Source organism: Macaca thibetana, chromosome 16 (assembly GCF_024542745.1).
Source record: "Macaca thibetana thibetana isolate TM-01 chromosome 16, ASM2454274v1, whole genome shotgun sequence".
Lineage (NCBI taxonomy): Eukaryota > Metazoa > Chordata > Mammalia > Primates > Cercopithecidae > Macaca > Macaca thibetana.
The window spans coordinates 49,617,763-49,637,445 of NC_065593.1; the positions used below are offsets into that span (position 1 = coordinate 49,617,763).

Below are 19,683 nucleotides of genomic sequence, written 5' to 3' on the forward strand. Positions count from 1 at the left end.
ATATAAAGGACACATATCCCTGTGCAGTAAGAATTCCAAGTATAATTTTTGACTCCCCCCAACTACTAAGTCAACTGGAAGCCTTACCAATAACATAAACAGTCAGTGAATACGTATTTTGTATGTCTATTGTGTACTGTACTCTTACAATAAGTAAGCTAGAGAAAAGAAAATGTTATTAAGAAATCATATTCACTATTAAGGAAACATATTATTCAGTGGAAGTGGATCATCATAAAGGTCTTCATCATCTTTGTGTTGAGTAGACTTCAGAAGAGGAGGGGTTGATCTTGCTGCCTTGGGTGACAGAGGCAGTGGAAGGAGAGGCAGGCATTACTTGCTGTAACTTTTATTGAAAAAAATTTGCGTAGAAGTGGACCTGAGTGGTTCAAACCCCTTGTTCGAGGGTCAACTATACCCAGATGCTGAGCAGGGAAAAACGAGGAAGAGGGATTAATTGGCTTGTCTGGGCCAATCAGGCTGACTCAGCTCTATTTGAAAAGATGGCGCAGAAACTTAGAGTTTGAGAGCTTCTCAATCAGGAATTCAAGAATCCCACATTGAGCCTCTTTGACCAGATTATTGGGGCCAACCTGAGTCTTGAGTGACAGGGCAGTCTGGTTCAGGTCAAGTATCAGACCCAGTAGGAGAGTGAGAGACCAGTATACATACATCTACCAGGTTTCAGATGTAACCCATCAATGAGGACACCACCACCTTTCCTTGAAACCATTTCTCTGTGTTCTCGTAGGCCTCCCTAGCCATAGCTCTGCCTCCTTAGGTCCAAGTCTGGGGAGGACAAGGAGAGGAGAGTAACCCTACTCTAAAGCCAGTTCCCTTGTCATGAGCCTTAGCTGCTGCCTTTTCCTACCTAGAACTAGCCACACATCCATTTCCTGGCCCTTTCTAATGGCCTAATGATCCTTTGTGTGTAGACCCAGCACTTTCGCTGTCATGAACAGTGTTACCCAATCTTGATGTGGTAAAAGAGGGAAGAAGATAGTAAAAAGGAAAGAGAGAGAGAGAGAGCACTTGGACTAATTTTTTTCGTTTCTGAAATGCGATGGTTGTACAAGTTGTCCTCTAAGGTTTTTTAGGTCAAATTTTTGTAATTATGTGATTCTGGATAGTTTCTGACTGCAGGAATTTCCTGCTGCAGAAAACTAGTACTCATAGGCATCAAAAAATGTAAGCTACTATTTTCCAACTTGAGGATAACAGCGCATTGGGAAATCATAGAGTCATTATCAAGAGTTTGCACATCTGATTGGGCGCAGTGGCTCATGCCTGTAATCCTAGCACTTTGGGAAGCTGAGGCAGGAGGTTCGCTTGAGCTCAGAAGTTTGAGGCCAGCCTGGGTAATGTGGTGAAACTCTTGTCTCTACAAAAAAATACAAAAATTAGTTGGGCATGGTGGTGTACATCTGTAGTCCCAGCTACTTGTGGGGGCTGAGGTGGGAGGATTACTTGAGCCCAGGAGGTCAAGGCTATAGTCAGTTGAGATCACGCCACTGCACTCCAGCCTGGGCGACAGAGTGAGACCCTGTCTCAAAAAAGAGTTTGCACATCTACTTATTCAGTTCTCGTTATCTATAGACTAAAATATACATCTCCCCCCTTATGTATTACTATTTTTGAATATATGTAAATTAATAAAATGTAAACTTAAAGTGTCACTGAATGTATAACAGTTTGTTGTTTTTTGTTTGTTTTTGAGACAGTCTCTGCTGCACAGGCTGGAGTGCAGTGGGGCGATCTTGGTTCGCTGCAACCTCTGCCTCCCAGGTTAAAGTGATGCTCCTCCCTCAGCCTTCCGAGTAGCTGGGACTACAGGCACACATCAATTTGTTGTGTTTTGGTTTTTTTGTTTGGTTGGTTGGTTTTCTTTTTTTGGAGACAGGGTCTCGCCCTGTTGCTCAGGCTGGAGTGCAGTGGCACAATTATGGCTCACTGCAACCTCTACCTCCTGGGCTGAAATGATCTCACACCTCAGCCTCCCGAGTTACTGGGACTACAGGCGCACGCCACCACTCCTGGTGAATTTTTTTTTTTTTGACAGGGTCTCACTCTTTCGCCCAGGCTGGTATGCAGTGGTGCTATCTTGGCTCACTGCAACCTCCACCTCCTGGGTTTAAGCAATACTCTTGCCTCAGCCTCCCAAATAGCTGGGATTACAGGTTCATGCCACCATGTCTGGCTAATTTTTGTATTTTTAGTAGAGACAAGGTTTCACCATGTTGACCAGGCTGGTCTTTTTTTTTTTTTTTTTTGAGGCGGAGTCTCGCTCTGTAGCCCGGGCTGGAGTGCAGTGGCCGGATCTCAGCTCACTGCAAGCTCCGCCTCCCAGGTTTACGCCATTCTCCTGCCTCAGCCTCCCGAGTAGCTGGGACTACAGGCGCCCGCCACCTCGCCCGGCTAGTTTTTTGTATTTTTTTAGTAGAGACGGGGTTTCACGGTGTTCGCCAGGATGGTCTCGATCTCCTGACCTCGTGATCCACCGGTCTCGGCCTCCCAAAGTGCTGGGATTACAGGCTTGAGCCACCGCGCCCGGCCGACCAGGCTGGTCTTAAACTCCTGACCTCGAGTGATCCACCTGCCTCGGCCTCCCAGAGTGTTGGGATTACAGGCATGAACCACTACATCCAGCCTGGCAGTTGTTTGTCATTGCATGTTTTCTCAGTGAATATCTCGTGGGGATCCATGAAAACTTTTAGATCTTAAAAAGGGGTCCACATAATCAAAAAGGTTGGCAATTTCTGCTGTAAGCCATTTTGAGATGGGAGAGTTCACAACTTAAGACAAAGTATAGTTACTACGCAGTGCATATTTAAGAGACAATTCATAGGTCAGGTACAGTGTTCATGCCTGTAATCAACAGCACTTTGGGAGGCCAAGGGAGGATTGCTTGAGCTCAGGAGTTCAAGAACTGCCTAGGCAACCTAGTGAGACCTCGTCTCTACTAAAAATAAAAATAAAAAAAATCAGCCAGGTGTGGTGGCATGTGCCTGTAGTCGCAGCTACTTCGGAGGCTGAGGTGGGAACATCACTTGAGCCCAGGAGATTGAGATTGCAGTAAGCCATGATTGTGCCACTGCACTCCTGGGCAACAGAGCAAGACCTTGTCTCAAAAAAGATAATTCATGGAGATAGAAATTATCAAAAAGATTAAGCTCCTCTTATATGTTAGGTGTTGTATAGTAAGTCTCCCTTCCATTCTTATCCTCTGGGCCTGTTAGAGGCTGCTGCTGGTTTTTTGTTTTTTTTTTTTTTGAGACAGAGTCTTGCTGTGTCGCCCAGGCTGGAGTGCAGTGGCACCGTCTCAGCTCACTGCAAGCTCCGCCTCCCGGGTTCTCACCACTCTCCTGCCTCAGCCTCCTGAGTAGCTGGGACTACAGGCACCCGCCTCTGCGCCCGGCTAATTTTTTGTATTTTTAGTAGAGATGGGGTTTCACCGTGGTCTCGATCTCCTGACCTTGTGATCCGCCCACCTCGGCCTCCCAAAGTGCTGGGGTTACAGGTGTGAGCCACCATGCCCGGCCTGTTTTGTTTTTTTGAGACGGTGTTTTGCTCATGTCACCAAGGCTGGAATGCAGTGGCACAATCTTGGCTCACTGCAGCCTCCTGCCTCCCGGCTAATTTTTGTATTTTTAGTAGAGACAGGGTTTTGCCATGTTGACCAGGCTGGCCACGAACTCCTGACCTCAAGTGATCCTCCCGCCTCAGCCTCCCAAAGTGCTGGGATTATAGGTGTAAGCCACTGCACCCAGCCTGCCACTTTTAATAATTCTTGCATGTGTTCCAAGAAAACCTATGTGGATATATATGTGTGTATGTGTGTATTTTTTTAATGTGATTTTTAAAAATAGCGTTTTTTTTATTATTATTATTTTTTGCAACAGAGCCTTACTCTGTTGCCCAGGCTGAAGTGCAGTGGTGCAGTCTCTGCTCACTGCAACCTCTGCCTCCCTGGTTCAAATGATTTTCCTGCTTTAGCCTCCCAGTTAGCTGGGATTACAGGTGCCTGCCACCATGTGTGGCTTATTTTTGTATTTCTAGTAGAGTTGGGGTTTTGCCATGCTGACCAGGTTGGTCTCGCACTCCTGATCTCAGGTGATCTGCCTGCCTCGGCCTCCCAAAGTGTTGGGATTACAGGCATCAGCCACCGTGCCCAGCCAAAATAGGATCTTTATCTTCTGGAAATATGGGTAAGAATATTGATTTGTTTGCTTTTCAGTTCTGTGTTGTACTAAAAATTTAATCAATAAATGTATTCCTAAAGAGCAGAAAATTGAAATGCAGCCGGGCACGGTGGCTCACTCCTGTAAACCCAGCACTTTAGGAGGCCAAGGCAGGCGGATCGTGAAGTCAGGAGTTTGAGACCAGCCTGGCCAACATGGTGAAACCCGGTCTCCACTAAACATACAAAAATTAGCCAGGCGTGGTGGTGGGTGCCTGTAATCCCAGCTACTTTGGAGGCTGAGGCAGGAGAATTGCTTGACCCTGGGAGGCAGAGGTTGCAGTGAGCCGAGATTGCACCACTGCATTCCAGCCTGAGTGACAGAGACTCCATCCTGGGAGGGGGGCGAGGTGGGAATTAAAATGCTGTTCAGATCTTATCTGCATCACTGACAGGGAAACTTTTTTCAGGGTGAAGAAGGAGAATACAGTGAAGAGGAAAACTCCAAAGTGGAGCTGAAATCAGAAGCTAATGATGCTGTTAATTCTTCAACAAAAGAAGAGAAGGGAGAAGAAAAGCCTGACACCAAAGGCACTGTGACTGGAGAGAGGCAAAGTGGGGACGGACAGGTCTGTACATTCCACAGTCCTCCATTTTAGAGGCTGGAATAGGGATTATTGAGTCTGGAAGAGTAAGGATCCCTTTATCTGTCCTCTAGGAGAGCACAGAACCTGTGGAGAACAAAGTGGGTAAAAAGGGCCCTAAGCATTTGGATGATGATGAAGATCGGAAGAATCCAGCATACATACCTCGGAAAGGGCTCTTCTTTGAGCATGATCTTCGAGGGCAAACTCAGGAGGAGGAAGTCAGGTAAAAGCCACTTGCTGCTGCCGCTGTCTAACATGTATTTTAGACATGTAGGTCAGGTACTTTGCTAAATGCTTTGCCTGTATTTCATTTATTACAGGCATTTTAAGGTAAGTATTATGATTATCCTTCTTGTACAAATGAGGAAGGTGGGCTTAGAATATTTGGTAATTCTTGGTGAGGCAGCTAAGATGCAGACCTAGGGCAGTCTGTTTCCAGAACTCATCTTCTCTTAATTATTCTACTTTTTCTTTTCTTAATCTGAGGCGTAAGGCCTCTGAGAAGTGAAGTACTTGCATAGGCTGCTTTTTAGGAGAAAGGAGATGTTTTTCAAAGGTACTGAATGGCATGAAATGAAGTCCTTTTCTCATTTCTATGTCTGTTGTATTTGAGCCCAGCAGGCTCTGAGGTTCTGTGATTCACACTTGCTTAGGGGAGGCCTGTTTTTTATAATCTCTTTGGGATGATGAGACTACGTGAAGTTCCTATTGTCCCCCTGCCTGACCCGTTTTGTTCATGAACATCTCTACTTGGAGAATTCTGCTGACCCAAGACACTTTTCCTTCATTTTATCCAGACCCAAGGGGCGTCAGCGAAAGCTTTGGAAGGATGAGGGTCGCTGGGAGCATGACAAGTTCCGGGAAGATGAGCAGGCCCCAAAGTCCCGACAGGAGCTCATTGCTCTTTATGGTTATGACATTCGCTCAGCTCACAATCCTGATGACATCAAACCCCGAAGAATCCGGAAACCCCGGTGAGGCATTTTAGAACATAGACTGGGCTAGGCATGGTGGCTTACAGTGGCTTACACCTGGAATCCCAGCACTTTGGGAGGCTGAGGCAGGAGGATTGCTTGAGGCCAGGAGTTCAGGACTAGCCTGGAGAACATAGTGAGACCCTGTCTCCAAAAAAAAAGGAAAAAAAAAAAAAAAATAGACCATAGACTATAGATATATTTTAGAAAGAACTCTCTTGCTTTGCTTTTCTTTCTCTCTCTCTCTGTCTTTCTTTCTTTCTTTCTGTCTCTCTCTTTCTCTCTCTCTTTCTTCCTCTTCTCTCCTTCCTTCTTTCTTTCTTTCTTTATTTTGAGACAAAATAAAGAGTGCAGTGGCATGTTCTCGGTTCACTGCAACCTCCACCTCCCGGGTTCGAGTGATTCTCCTGCTTCAGCCTCCTCAGTAGCTGGGATTACAGGCATGTACCATCACGATCAGCTAATTTTGTATTTTTAGTAGAAATGGGGTTTCACTGTATTAGCCAGGCTGGTCTCAAACTCCTGGCCTCAAGTGATCTGCCCGTCTTTCTTGATCTCCCAAAGTGCTGGGATTACAGGCCTGAGCCACCGTGCTCAGCCTCCTTTTGTTAATTTCTTAACAGTTTCTTCATTCCATTTTTTGTAGATATGGGAGTCCTCCACAAAGAGATCCAAATTGGAATGGTGAGCGGCTAAACAAGTCTCATCGCCACCAGGGTCTTGGGGGTACCCTACCACCAAGGACATTTATTAACAGAAATGCTGCAGGTACTGGCCGCATGTCTGCACCCAGGAATTATTCTCGATCTGGGGGCTTCAAGGAAGGTCGTGCTGGTTTTAGGCCTATGGAAGCTGGGGGGCAGCATGGTGGCCGGTCTGGCGAGACTGTTAAGCATGAGACTAGTTACCGGTCACGGCGCCTAGAGCAGACTCCTGTGAGGGATCCATCTCCAGAAGCAGCAGATGTTCCAGTGCTTGGCAGTCCTGAGAAGGAAGAGGCAACCTCAGAGACACCAGCTGCTGCTCCTGATACTGCACCACCAGCCCCTGACAGGCCCATTGAGAAGAAATCCTATTCCCGGGCAAGAAGAACCCGAACCAAAGTTGGAGATGCAGTCAAGCTTGCAGAGGAGGTGCCCCCTCCTCCTGAAGGACTGATCCCAGCACCTCCAGTCCCAGAAACCACCCCAACTCCACCTACTAAGACTGGAAACTGGGACGCTCCAGTGGATTCTACTACAGGTGGACTTGAGCAAGATGTGGCACAACTAAATATAGCTGAACAGAATTGGAGTCCGGGGCAGCCTTCTTTCCTGCAACCACGGGAACTTCGAGGTAGGTGTCATAGAACTGGTGGCTAGCTTTTTCCCGTTTGCATCATCAGGTTTGGGGCATGGGACTTCTGTCTCGGGAATGTGTCTAACAAATGTCTACTTTTTCTCTTTTTTTTTTTTTTTTGAGACGGAGTTTCACTCTTTCGCGCAAGCTAAATTCAGTGGCGCAATTTTGGCTCACTGCAACCTTTGCCTCCCAGCTTCACCGTGTTAGCCAGGATGGTCTCGATCTCTTGACCTTGTGATCCACCCGCCTCAGCCTCTGAAAGTGCTGGGATTACAGGCGTGAGCCACCGTGCTGGGCCTTTTTTTGTATTTTTATTTATTTATTTGTTTTGAGATTTATTTGTTTCTGTATTTTTGTTGTTTGTTTTGAGATGGAGTCTCGCTCTGTCGCCCAAGCTAGATGCAGTGGCACGATCTCGGCTCACTGTAACCTCCACCTCTGGGTTCAAGTGATTCTCCTGCCTCAGCCTCCCGAGTAGCTGGGAGTACAGGCGTGCACCACCACGCTGGGCTAATTTTTGTATTTTTAGTAGAGACAGGGTTTCACCATGTTGGCCAGGATGGTCTCGATCTCTTGACCTCGTGATCCACCCACCTTGGCTTCCCAAAGTGCTGGGATTACAGGGGTGAGCCACAGCCACCCTGCCTGGCCCTTTTTATTTATTTATTTTTATTTTTTATTTTATTTTTTTTTTAGTGACAGAGTCTTGCTCTGATGCCCAGACTGGAGTGCAATGGTACGATCTCAGCTCACTACAACCTCTGCCTCTGGGGCTCAAACAATTCTCCTGCCTCAGCTTCTTGAGTAACTGGGATTACAGGCTCACACCACCACACCTGGCTAATTTTTGTATTTTTCGTAGAGATGGAGTTTCATTATGTTGGCCAGGCTGGTCTCAAACTCCTGACCTTAAGTGATCCACCCATCTCGGCCTCCCAAAGTGCTGGGATTACAGGCGTGAGCCACTGCACCTGGCCCCAGCTAATTTTAAAAAAATTTTTTTGTAGTGACGGGGTCTCGCTGTGTTGCCCAGGCTGATCTTGAACTCCTGGGCTCAGGTGATCCTCCTAAAGCACTGGGATTACAGGTGGAAGACACTGCACCTGCCCAGTCATCATTGAGCCTCCTGAGTACAGGATCCTTTTCCACAAAAAGTAGAAGAAGACAACGTTATTATTTGAGCTAATGTTTAAATGTTTGAAGGCAAAAATTTATTCAGTTGAATTTTGATCAAGATCTTCTCTAATATCTTTGAAAGGCAAGCTTCCCTTATTTCCTTAATCTTCTAGAGACAGATTGCCCAATAGAACTTTCTGTAATGATTGTACTTTTATGTTTTTGTTGTTGTTGTTATTGTTTATATAGATACAGTTTTTTTTGTTTGTTTTTTTTAGATGAGGTCCCACTTTGTCACCCAGGCTGGAGTCTGGAGTGCAGTAGCGTAACCTTGGCTCACTGCAACCTCCGCCTCCAGGGCTCAAGCAATCCTCCCATCTCAGCCTTCTCAGTAGCTAGGATCATGAGCACACATCATTACACCTGGCTGATTTTTTTATTTTTTGGAAAGACGGGGTTGTTTCTTATTGTGTTTTCCAGGCTGGTCTTGAACCCCTGGGCTCAAGCAGTTCTCCTACCTCTGCCATCCCAGAGTGCTGGGATTATAAGCATGAGCCACTGCACCCAGCTGGAATTGAACTTTTAATTAATTGAAACCTAAGTGTCCATGTTTGGCTAGTGGATATCATACTGGGCAACATAGTTTTAGAGAGTAAGACCTACATATTACCCATTTTGCCTGTTCGGGTTTGTCTTTCTCCACCCAGATAGATCGAAGGATCTTTCCTTAGTCTGAAATCTAACTTAAATATTGGAACTCCTCATTTGGAGTTATAGCACCCTTCTTACTATTGGAGGACAATCTCTAGAACATTCCTTTTTGTCTTGAGTCATTTTAGCCAGAGGAGAATCTCCTCTCAAACTTCCAACCTAGATCCCTGTGAATGGGATGTAATCAAGTAGATTTACAAAGCATCCCTCCCTTGTCCGGCTGTTGCTCAGAAACTCTTGGGCTGAGATTTTTCAGTAGGTCGGATAATGTAATGTACTAATTATAATCTCCCAATGATTCTATGCAGGGAACAATTTGATAGGAAAAATTTGAACTTGATTTTCTTTATTGAAGTCATTTTATTTTTTATGTTCAAGGGCTTTATTGCTATATTAAGATGGCAGACAGTGGGGACAAATTTCTAAATGCTGGTGTAGACAGAAAGCAGAGATAGTTTATAGAGAATTTTATTAATTAAAAGAAAAAAGGCATTCCTCATGTTGACACTTAAACCTGTTTCTTGATAGTATCTTTGAGTCCCACTCACATATGTCTGATCTGCAGAAGTAACTTTTTTGGTGTATTACAGGTATGCCCAACCATATTCACATGGGAGCAGGACCTCCACCTCAGTTTAACCGGATGGAAGAAATGGTACAGAAGGGGAAAAGGGTAGATGGGGGAGGGAGCTGCCTGTTACACAGCTTGTTCATTGTTAAAACCAAGATAAGGTTTTTGTTTGTTTGTTTTTGTTTTTTTCTTTTGAGATGGAGTCTCGCTTTGTCGCCCAGGCTGGAGTGCAGTGGCTGGATCTCAGCTCACTGCAAGCTCCCGCCTCCCGGGTTTACGCCATTCTCCTGCCTCAGCCTCCCGAGTAGCTGGGACTACAGGCGCCCGCCACCTCGCCCGGCTAGTTTTTTGTATTTTTTAGTAGAGACGGGGTTTCACCGGGTTAGCCAGGATGGTCTCGATCTCATGACCTTGTGATCCGCCCGTCTCGGCCTCCCGAAGTGCTGGGATTACAGGCTTGAGCCACCGCGCCCGGCCTTTTTTTTTTTTTTTTTTTTTTTTTTTTTTTGGGGATGGAGTCTTACCTCGTTGCCTAGGCTAGAGTGCGGTGATGGGATCGCAGCTCACTGCAAGCTCTGCCTCCCGGGTCCGAGTTCAAGCAATTCTCCTGCCTCAGCCTCCCAAGTAGCTGGCATTACAGGAACATGCCATCATGCCCAGATAATTTTTGTTTTTTTTGTTTTTTTTTTTTGAGACGGAGTCTCACGCTGTTGCCCAGGCTGGAGTGCAGTGGCGCGATCTCGGCTCACTGCAAGCTCCGCCTCCTGGGTTCCCGCCATTCTCCTGCCTCAGCCTCCTGAGTAGCTGGGACTACAGGCGCCCGCCACCGTGCCCGGCTAATTTTTTGTATTTTTAGTAGAGACGGGGTTTCACTGTGGTCTCGATCTCCTGACCTTGTGATCCGCCCGCCTCGGCCTCCCAAAGTGCTGGGATTACAGGCTTGAGCCACCGCGCCCGGCCAATTTTTGTATTTTTAGTAGAGACGGGGTTTCACCATGTTGACCAGGCTGGTCTGGAACTCCTGACCTCGTGATCTACCACGCCTGGCTAAGATAAAGTCAGTTTTTCCATTGATTATCCATGTTTATTTTAATTTGGATTTCAGAAATGTAAGGTAGAAGGTTTAGGTTCAAATCTTTTTTTTTTTTTTTTTTTGAGACAGAGTCTTGCTCTGTGGCCCAGGCTGGAGTGCAGTGGCGTGATCTCGGCTCACTGCAAGCTCCGCCTCCCAGGTTCTCACCGTTCCCCTGCCTCAGCCTCCTGAGTAACTGGTACTACAGGCACCCGCCACCACGCCCGGCTAATTTCTTTGTATTTTTAGTAGAGACGGGGTTTCACCATGTTAGCCAGGATGGTCTTGATCTCCTGACCTCATTATCTGCCTGACTCAGCCTCCCAAAGTGCTGGGATTACAGGCGTGAGCCACCACGCCTGGCCCTAGGTTCAAATCTTGTTATCTTTCATTATTTTTCAGCTCACTTTGCAAATACCCATTAAACACCTGCCATATACCAAGTTGTTTTTCAACACCTAAAGGAAGGTAGAACTTGACATGAGAGCCCTCTAGAATTCTTATTGTTTAGGCCTCTTTCTTTGTCTCAGGGCGTCCAGGGTGGTCGAGCCAAACGCTATTCATCCCAGCGGCAAAGACCTGTGCCAGAGCCCCCCGCCCCTCCAGTGCATATCAGTATCATGGAGGGACATTACTATGATCCACGTGAGTTTTTTCTTATTGTTGGGGTACTTTTCTTGGCAGTGTGAAGTGAAGTAAGACACTAGGCTCCTGGCTCCTGAATTTCTCTTCTGACCTCTCATAGTGGTTATCAAACATTGTCTGGTTGCTGTTTTCTTCGCATGGAATATTGAGAGCATCTTTTAAAGGGCTTGGGGAACAAGGAGACTTGTCCATGTGATGTGAAGAGTAAGGGTTTATGAGAGTCCCAATGTGATATCTTACAGTGCAGTTCCAGGGACCAATCTATACCCATGGTGACAGCCCTGCCCCGCTGCCTCCACAGGGCATGCTTGTGCAGCCAGAAATGCACCTTCCCCACCCAGGTAAGTTTAGTGTCTCTGCTTGTATGCTTCCAGTACCTGAGGATATATGTTGGGAGCACCACAAACCCTATCCTCCTGAGTTCTGTGCTGCTAGCCTGGGAGTCTGGCCATCCTGGCTGCATTGGCAACAAATTCCTCTTGTATCCATCCTGAGGACTTCCATCCTGAGCCTGATTATACTGAGCAGTCCAGCCAGGCCATCCTATGAAAATGATGTTACTTTATTTTTCAGTTTTTTTCTTCTCCTTATCCAGGTTTACATCCCCACCAGACACCAGCTCCTCTGCCCAATCCAGGCCTCTATCCCCCACCAGTGTCCATGTCTCCAGGACAGCCACCACCTCAGCAGTTGCTTGCTCCTACTTACTTTTCTGCTCCAGGCGTCATGAACTTTGGTAATCCCAGTTACCCTTATGCTCCAGGGGCACTGCCTCCCCCACCGCCGCCTCATCTGTATCCTAATACACAGGTGAGATGGCTAATGATCATGTTTTTCTAGATACATATTCTTTAATTCAGACAGGAGTGTGGTATGGGGAGAATGCTAAAGGAATTTGAGAGAACATTTCAGTGCCACTGATTTGTATGTGACGCTAAGACGCCTCTTAGTGGTCAGGAGCTGGAAATGCAGCTTATGTAATGCCCATCATCTTTATTCTTTTCAGTTTTTTTCTCTGTCGCCCAGGCCTGTAGTGCAGTGGCATGATCTCAGTTTACTGCAACCTCCACCTCTTGGGTTCAAGCAATTCTCCTGCCTCAGCCTCCCGAGTAGCTGGGATTACAGCGCCTGCCACCACGCCCGGCTAATTTTTGTGTTTCTAGTAGAGACGGGGTTTCACCATGTTGGCCAAGCTGGTCTCAAACTCCTGACCTCAACCGATCCACCTGCCTCAGCCTCCGAAAGTGCTGGGATTACAGGCATGAGCCACCGCACCCAGCGTTCAGTTTCTTTAATGGTGTTTCTTTCCTGTGTTGTGGTACTTCATAGGTGGCAATACCTGCTTTTCACTCTATTGCATAAAGAAGCTGTATTCTACTCCTTATCACCCCATCTCTGTCCTGCTTAACTTCCACCACATTGACATAATCAAGTATCTGTAGTGTCGCTACTGAACTCAGCCTTTTCCAATTGTCAGCTGATGTTAAGAATTAGAGAAAGCTGGGCAGTACTTGGAAGAAATAAAAACCAGAGCAAAATAATGACGAATTAAGGCAAAAATGAAGAGTCACTTTATTTTGAAGGGTGGGCAGATCAGATATTTTTAAAATTATAAATTCCCCAGTACTCTTGTGGATGAATAATATTTCCTGTTCATCATAGGTTGGATGAATTCATTCCTAACTTTTTCTTCTCCTGGCTTGTGGGGTCCAGGCCCCATCACAGGTATATGGAGGAGTGACCTACTATAACCCCGCCCAGCAGCAGGTGCAACCAAAGCCCTCCCCACCACGGAGGACTCCCCAGCCAGTCACCATCAAGCCCCCTCCACCTGAGGTATGAGAGCTCCTTCCCATACTTAGTGCACATGCTCCGTCAGTGGGCTTTCCTTCTCCCCAGAGGATTTCCCTCATTTTTCTGGGTGTGTTTCTCTGGAAAACAGTCTTTGGTATGACCTGATAACAAATTCCAACTTTATTATTTCAGGTTGTAAGCAGGGGTTCCAGTTAATAAGAGTTTCTGAATATTTTAAATCTTAACATCATATAAAAGTAAGTGCACAACTTACTGTGAATATTCTTAAAACTAATGCTTACACTTGCTTAACAAACAAAAATCACTAATTAATGCTTTTTTTTTTTTTTGAGATGGAGTCTCAGTCCGTTACCCAGGCTGGAGTGCAGTGGCACAATCTCAGCTCACTGCAACCTCCATCTCCTGAGTTCAAGCATTGCTCTTGCCTCAGCCTCCTGAGTAGCTAGGATTATAGGCATGCACGACCACACCTGACTAGTTTTTGTATTTTTAGTAGAAATGGGGTTTCACCATATTGGCCAGGCTGATCTTGAACTCCTAACCTCAGGTGATCTTCCTGCCTTGGCCTCCCAAAGTGCTGGACTTACAGGCGTGAGCCACCCCGCCTGGCTTCTAATTAATGCTTTAAATTATAATAATCATGGGATATCTCAGGAGGCTTAAAGGAGTCCTGAAATTTGCCAGTTTGTTTGTGTGGCAAGTGTATGGGGCAGGGTTGAAGTAGAAACGACTGTTACATGACAATTTTCAATTTAGAAGCTACAAGGAAAAAATACAGGAAGGCAGTAAAGGAAAAGGGAAATCTAAATTTGAGATGTTATAGCAGAAAAAACCAGTTCTAAAGATCATAGAGGAGAAAGACTGGGGGTTTTGTTGCTTTTGTTTTGTTTAAGGACATTACTTAATACACATTATTTAGAAATGTGGCTTTTTGTAAACAGCTTGTAAATGCCCAGACGGCCCACTAACACTTTGGTGGTTCTTCCCTTTTTCCAACCCCTGTCAGAACGGCAGAGGTGAGAACTCAGGGGAGAAGAGAAATACAGCTGGCTATCTACTACCAGAAGGGCTTCAAAGATATAGGTTATGGCTTCTACCAGCAAACAGCTGAAAGAGGAGGACCCCTGCCTTCCTCTAAGGACAGGCTCTGGAGAGAGGGAGAAACAAGTGGACCTCGTCCCATCTTCATTCTTCACTTGAGTTGGCTGTGTTCGGGGGAGCAGAGCCAGACAGCCCCAAGCTTCTGAGTCTAGATCCAGAAGCCCATGTCTTCTGCTGTTCTTCACTTTCTTCTGGGAAATTGAAGTGTCTTCTGTTCTCAAGGAAGCTCCTTCCTGTTTGTTTTGTTTTCTAAGATGTTCATTTTTAAAGCCTGGCTTCTTATCCTTAATATTATTTTAGTTTTTTCTCTTTGTCTCTGTTTCTTGCTCTCCCTGCCTTTAAATGAAACAAGTCCATTCTTCTGGTTTGCTGGCCCCTCTGGATTCCCCTTTGACTCTTCCCTGCATCCCAGATAATGGAGAATGTATCAGCCAGCCTTCCTCACCAAGGCTAAAAAGACCTGGCCTTTCACTTTTAGTTGGCGTTTGTTATCCTCTTGTATACTTGTATTCCCTTAACTCTAACCCTGTGGAAGCATGGCTGTCTGCACAGAGGGTCCTATTGTGCAGAAAAGCTCAGAGTAGGTGGGTAGGAGTCCTTCTCTTTGACTTAGGTTTTTAGGAGTCTGAGCATCCATCAGTACCTGTACTATGGTGGACTTCTGTTCTCTGCTGAGGGCAAATACCCTACTGTGGGGAGAGATGGCAAACCAGATGCTTTTGTGAGAAAGGGATGGTGGAGTGAGAGCCTTTGCCCTTAGGGGTGTGTATTCACATAGTCCTCAGGGCGCAGTCTTTTGAGGTAAGTGGAATTAGAGGGCCTTGCTTCTCTTCTTTCCATTCTTCTTGCTACACTCCCTTTCCAGTTGCTGTGGACCAATGCATCTCTTTAAAGGCAAATATCATCCAGCAAGCAGTCTACCCCATCCTTTGCAATTGCTCTTCTCCACGTCTTCTCTGCTACAAGTGTTTTAGATGTTACTACCTTATTTTCCCCGAATTCTACTTTTGTCCTTGCAAACAGAAGATACTACACCTGGGCTTAAGGCCTAAGGAAGCCAGTCACCTTCTGGGCAAGGGCTCCTATCTTTCCTTGCTATCCATGGCACTAAACCACTTCTCTGCTGCCTCTGCGGAAGAGATTCCTATTACTGCAGTACTTCTGTCCGCCAGGGGTAACTTGGCCACTGTCCCTGTCCTTCTACAGAACCTGAGGGCGAAGATGGTGGCTGTGTCTCTCCCCGGTAATGTCACTGTCTGTTTTTATTCCTTCCCTCTAGCAGCTGGCCTAACCACTCGAGTCACAGGTGTGGCGTGGAGAGGGGGGAGGGGCATTTAATCTGTAACCCCCAAGGAGAAAATAACTAAGAGATTCTTCAGGGGTAGCTGGTGGTTGTGCCTTTTGTAGGCTGTTCCCTTTGCCTTAAACCTGAAGATGTCTCCTCAAGCCTGTGGGCAGCATGCCCAGATTCCCAGACCTTAAGACACTGTGAGAGTTGTCTCTGTTGGTCCACTGTGTTTAGTTGCAAGGATTTTTCCATGTGTGGTGGTGTTTTTTGTTACTGTTTTAAAGGGTGCCCATTTGTGATCAGCATTGTGACTTGGAGATAATAAAATTTAGACTGTAAACTTGGCTCTCTTGCCAATGTTTTGCATGAGTCTTGATTTGGGAGGGAGGGAAGAGGACTCCCTAATTCCCCCACAGGGTCACGGTCACAACTCAGGTCAGCCCAGACTTGTGAAACAGAAGCCCAGAGAGATGAGGAGCCCCTTTGAGGCCATAAATGTGTCTGCACTCCCCATCAGTTATCTTTTTTAACCACATAGATTACCAGGATATCATGCCATCCCTTAGATTGGAAGTGTCAGGGACAGAGAAGCAGAGAGATGCTGCTTATTCACATGAGCATCTAGTGTTCTTTATGGCTTCCTTTGTGTTTGGCAAGTAAGTTTCCCAAGGTAATATGCCATCAGATGTCAGTATAACTATACCAAGTCCTGGGCTGGGGGAAGTATTGGTATAGCTTTCTTGAAAAGTAAAGATGCCGACACTCAAGTATTAAGGACCACAGTCTTAGGGAGACGATCAGGTCAGGTAAGGGGAAGGGAAATTTTTTTTTTTTTTTGTATTTTTAGTAGAAATTTTTGTATTTTTTGTACCAAAAAAAAATTATATTTTTAGTAGAAATGGGGTTTCACCATGTTGGCCAGGCTGGTCTTGAACTCCTGACCTCAGGTGATCCACCTGCCTTGGCCTCCCAAGGCCAAGTTTGAGTCTGTGTTCTTTTTTTTTTTTTTTTTTTTGAGACGGAGTCTCACGCTGTTGCCCAGGCTGGAGTGCAGTGGCGCGATCTCGGCTCACTGCAAGCTCCACCTCCTGGGTTCACGCCATTCTCCTGCCTCAGCCTCCTGAGTAGCTAGGACTACAGGCGCTCGCCACCGCGCCCGGCTAATTTTTTGTATTTTTAGTAGAGACGGGGTTTCACTGTGGTCTCGATCTCCTGACCTTGTGATCCGCCCGCCTCGGCCTCCCAAAGTGCTGGGATTACAGGCTGAGTCTGTGTTCTTAATGTCCTTGCCAGTGACTCTCCACCCTACCAGATCCAGTGTCACTTTTTTTTTTTTTTTTTTTTTTTCCCTGAGACAGTCTTGCTCTGTCACCCAGGCTGGAATACAGTGGCACGATCATAGGTAGCTGCAACCTGGAGCTCCTACGTTCAAGCAATCCTCCTGCCACAGCTTCCCAAACAGCTGTGACCACCATGCCCAGCTAATTTTTTTTGTTTGTTTTTAGTAGAGTCGAGGTCTCAATGTGTTACCCAGGCTGGTCTAGAACGCCTAGGTTCAAGTGATCCTCCTGCCTTAGCCTCCTAGAGTGCTGGGATTACATGTGCAAGCCACAACACCCAGCCCCAATGTTCCTTTCTTGTTTTTTTTTTTTGTTTTTTGAGACGGAGTCTCGCTCTGTCGCCCAGGCTGGAGTGCAGTGGCGCGATCTCGGCTCACTGCGAGCTCCGCCTCCTGGGTTTACGCCATTCTCCTGCCTCAGCCTCCCGAGTAGCTGGGACTACAGGCGCTCGCCACCGCGCCCGGCTAATTTTTTGTATTTTTAGTAGAGACGGGGTTTCACCGTGGTCTCGATCTCCTGACCTTGTGATCCGCCCGCCTCGGCCTCCCAAAGTGCTGGGATTACAGGCGTGAGCCACCGCGCCTGGCCAATGTTCCTTTCTTAATAACAAATGTTTTGCAACACTAATCCCAAAGTGAAATTAACAGATAATATGACCTGCCTGGACACAAGGTTTCAAAAAACAAATCAACTGTGGGTCATGTTTCAGTTTACCTAGTCCACTTGGCCTTTGATGCTTAGAGGGCAGTTCCTACCTTTGAAGTGACTTTTTCCTCTGGGTGGGATGGAAGTTTACTACAGAGGCTATCCCTGGTATGGGAGAGCAATTTTCATATGGAGCTTGGCAGCATTTGTTGGGTTTCACAAATCCATACACTGGAGGCATGGATGTCATACTGCATCTTTTTTTTTTTTTTTTTGGTCTTGCTCTATTGCTCAGACTGGAGTGCAATGGCACAATCATGGCTCACTGCAGCTTTGACCATCTGGGCTCAAGCAATCCATCCACCTCAGCCTCTCAAGTAGCTGGAACCACAAGCATGTACCACCACACCTAGCTAATTTTTTTTTTTTTTTTTTAATTTTTGTAGAGACAGGGTCATTGAATTCCTGGGCTCAAGTGATCCTCCTGTCTGGGCTTCCCAAAGTGCTGGGATTACAGGCTTGAGCTGCTGTGCCCAACTATTGTACATCTTATAAAGACAGATGGGACTTCCCCATCCCTTGGTGCTGGTGCCACAGCCAGAGTACTGTGACTTTCCTGACCCACATTCCTAATTCCTTTTTTTTTTTTTTTTTTATACTGAGTCTCGCTCTGTCACCCAGGCTGGAGTGCAGTGTCACCATCTTGGCTCACTGCAGCCTCCGCCTCCCGGGTTCAAGTGATTGTTTTGTCTCAGCCTCCCAAGTAGCTGGGATTACAGGCACCCGCCACCACGCCTGGCTACTTTTTTTCTGTATTTTTAGTAGAGATGGGGTTTCACCATGTTGGCCAGGTTGGTCTCATTCCTGGCCTCAGGTGATTGGCTCAGCTCAGCCTCCCAAAGTGCTGGGATTATAGGCGTGACCCACCGCTCTGGGCCCCGAACTCCTCTTTAAATCGTATCAGTTTGCTTCTCTTCCCCACAGTGTGATGAGTGACTGTAGGCCTGATCTCCCGGGGTCATGCAAAAAATGCCAACCAGCCTTGGGGTGGGTTACTGGCAGGAGGTTTGAGTGTTGGATGCTTCCCCTTTACCCTTGCCTCTTGCTTCCCCAGTCCTTCAGTTAGACCCTAGTGCTCTCTCTGTTGCCCTGGTAACCAGCTCTGCAAGAAGAAACTCTCACGCAGCAAAGCCCCCAGGTTCTCTATCCTCCCATCCTGTCTCTGGGTGGTCAGAAAGAAGAGGGTGTGTAAGCAGCAGACAGATAGCCTTAGGTGGCCCTGCCCGGTCCCCTTGTAGAAGTCCATGGGCTGGGCCCTCAAGGCTTTTTCGCCCCTATCTCATAGTTATTATTCATACCACCCTGCCTTCCTCTTTATTTCTTCCATAAGCGGCTGCAAATGCCCTGCCAACCCTCTTCCCCTTCAGGGTCAGCACATAGGCCTGCAAACTTGTGGGCAACTCGGAGCACCAAAGACTTGGAATTCCAAAGTCAACTCCCAGTATCTGCAGTCCACTTGGGTTGAACTGTCCCTCTAGGGCAGTGATTTTCAATCCTGGCCGTTTGTGTCATGTGAGGAGCTTTTTAAATACCATAAGCCTTGGTCCTGGTTCAGAAGTCTGATTTAAGTGGTCTGAGATACGGCCTAGGCCTCAGTGCCTTTTTTTTTTTTTTTTTTTTTTTTTTTGGAGACAGTCTTGCTCTTGTTGCCAAAGCTGGAGTGCAGTGGCACGATCTCCGCTCATTGCAGCCTCTGCCTCCCGGGTTCAAGTGATTCTCCTGCCTCAGCCTCCTGAGTAGCTGGGATTACAGGCACCCGCCACCATGCCCAGCAAATTTTTGTATTTTTAGTACAGACAGGGTTTCACTATGTTGGCCAGACTGGTCTCAAACTCCTGACCTCATGATGCACCTTCTCGGCCTCCCAAAGTGCTGGGATTATAGGCGGGAGCCGCTGCGCCTGGCTAGTATTTTTTTTTTAATATGGAGTCTCTCACCCAGACTAGAGTGCAGTAGCATGATAACAGCTCACTGCAACCTTCACCTCCCAGGTTCAAGCGATCCTTCCACCTCAGCCTCTAGAGTAGCTGGGATTAAAGGTGTGTGCCACCATGCCCGGCTAATTTCTTTTTGTATTTTTAGTAGAGATGGGGTTTCACCATGTTGGTCAGGCTGGTCTTGAACTCATGACCTCAAGTGATCTGCCCGCCTTAGTTTCCCAAAGTGTTGAGATTACAGGC

At 46.7% G+C, this 19,683-nt stretch overlaps 1 protein-coding gene across 1 annotated transcript in view; it reads left to right on the plus strand.

The window, feature by feature from the left end:
- Positions 1-15,802, plus strand: part of CASC3 (CASC3 exon junction complex subunit) — a 113,620-nt gene extending 97,818 nt beyond the window's left edge. Inside the window, exons 5-15 of the mRNA XM_050762640.1 lie at positions 4,648-4,806; positions 4,896-5,047; positions 5,622-5,798; positions 6,445-7,133; positions 9,557-9,621; positions 11,140-11,254; positions 11,497-11,595; positions 11,850-12,064; positions 12,968-13,090; positions 13,241-13,305; positions 13,402-15,802. Of these exons, the coding sequence (XP_050618597.1) occupies positions 4,648-4,806; positions 4,896-5,047; positions 5,622-5,798; positions 6,445-7,133; positions 9,557-9,621; positions 11,140-11,254; positions 11,497-11,595; positions 11,850-12,064; positions 12,968-13,090; positions 13,241-13,264 (1,818 nt within the window). The 3' untranslated portion in view covers positions 13,265-13,305; positions 13,402-15,802. The remainder of the gene's footprint in view (positions 1-4,647; positions 4,807-4,895; positions 5,048-5,621; positions 5,799-6,444; positions 7,134-9,556; positions 9,622-11,139; positions 11,255-11,496; positions 11,596-11,849; positions 12,065-12,967; positions 13,091-13,240; positions 13,306-13,401) is intronic.
- Positions 15,803-19,683: the final 3,881 nt, after the last annotated feature.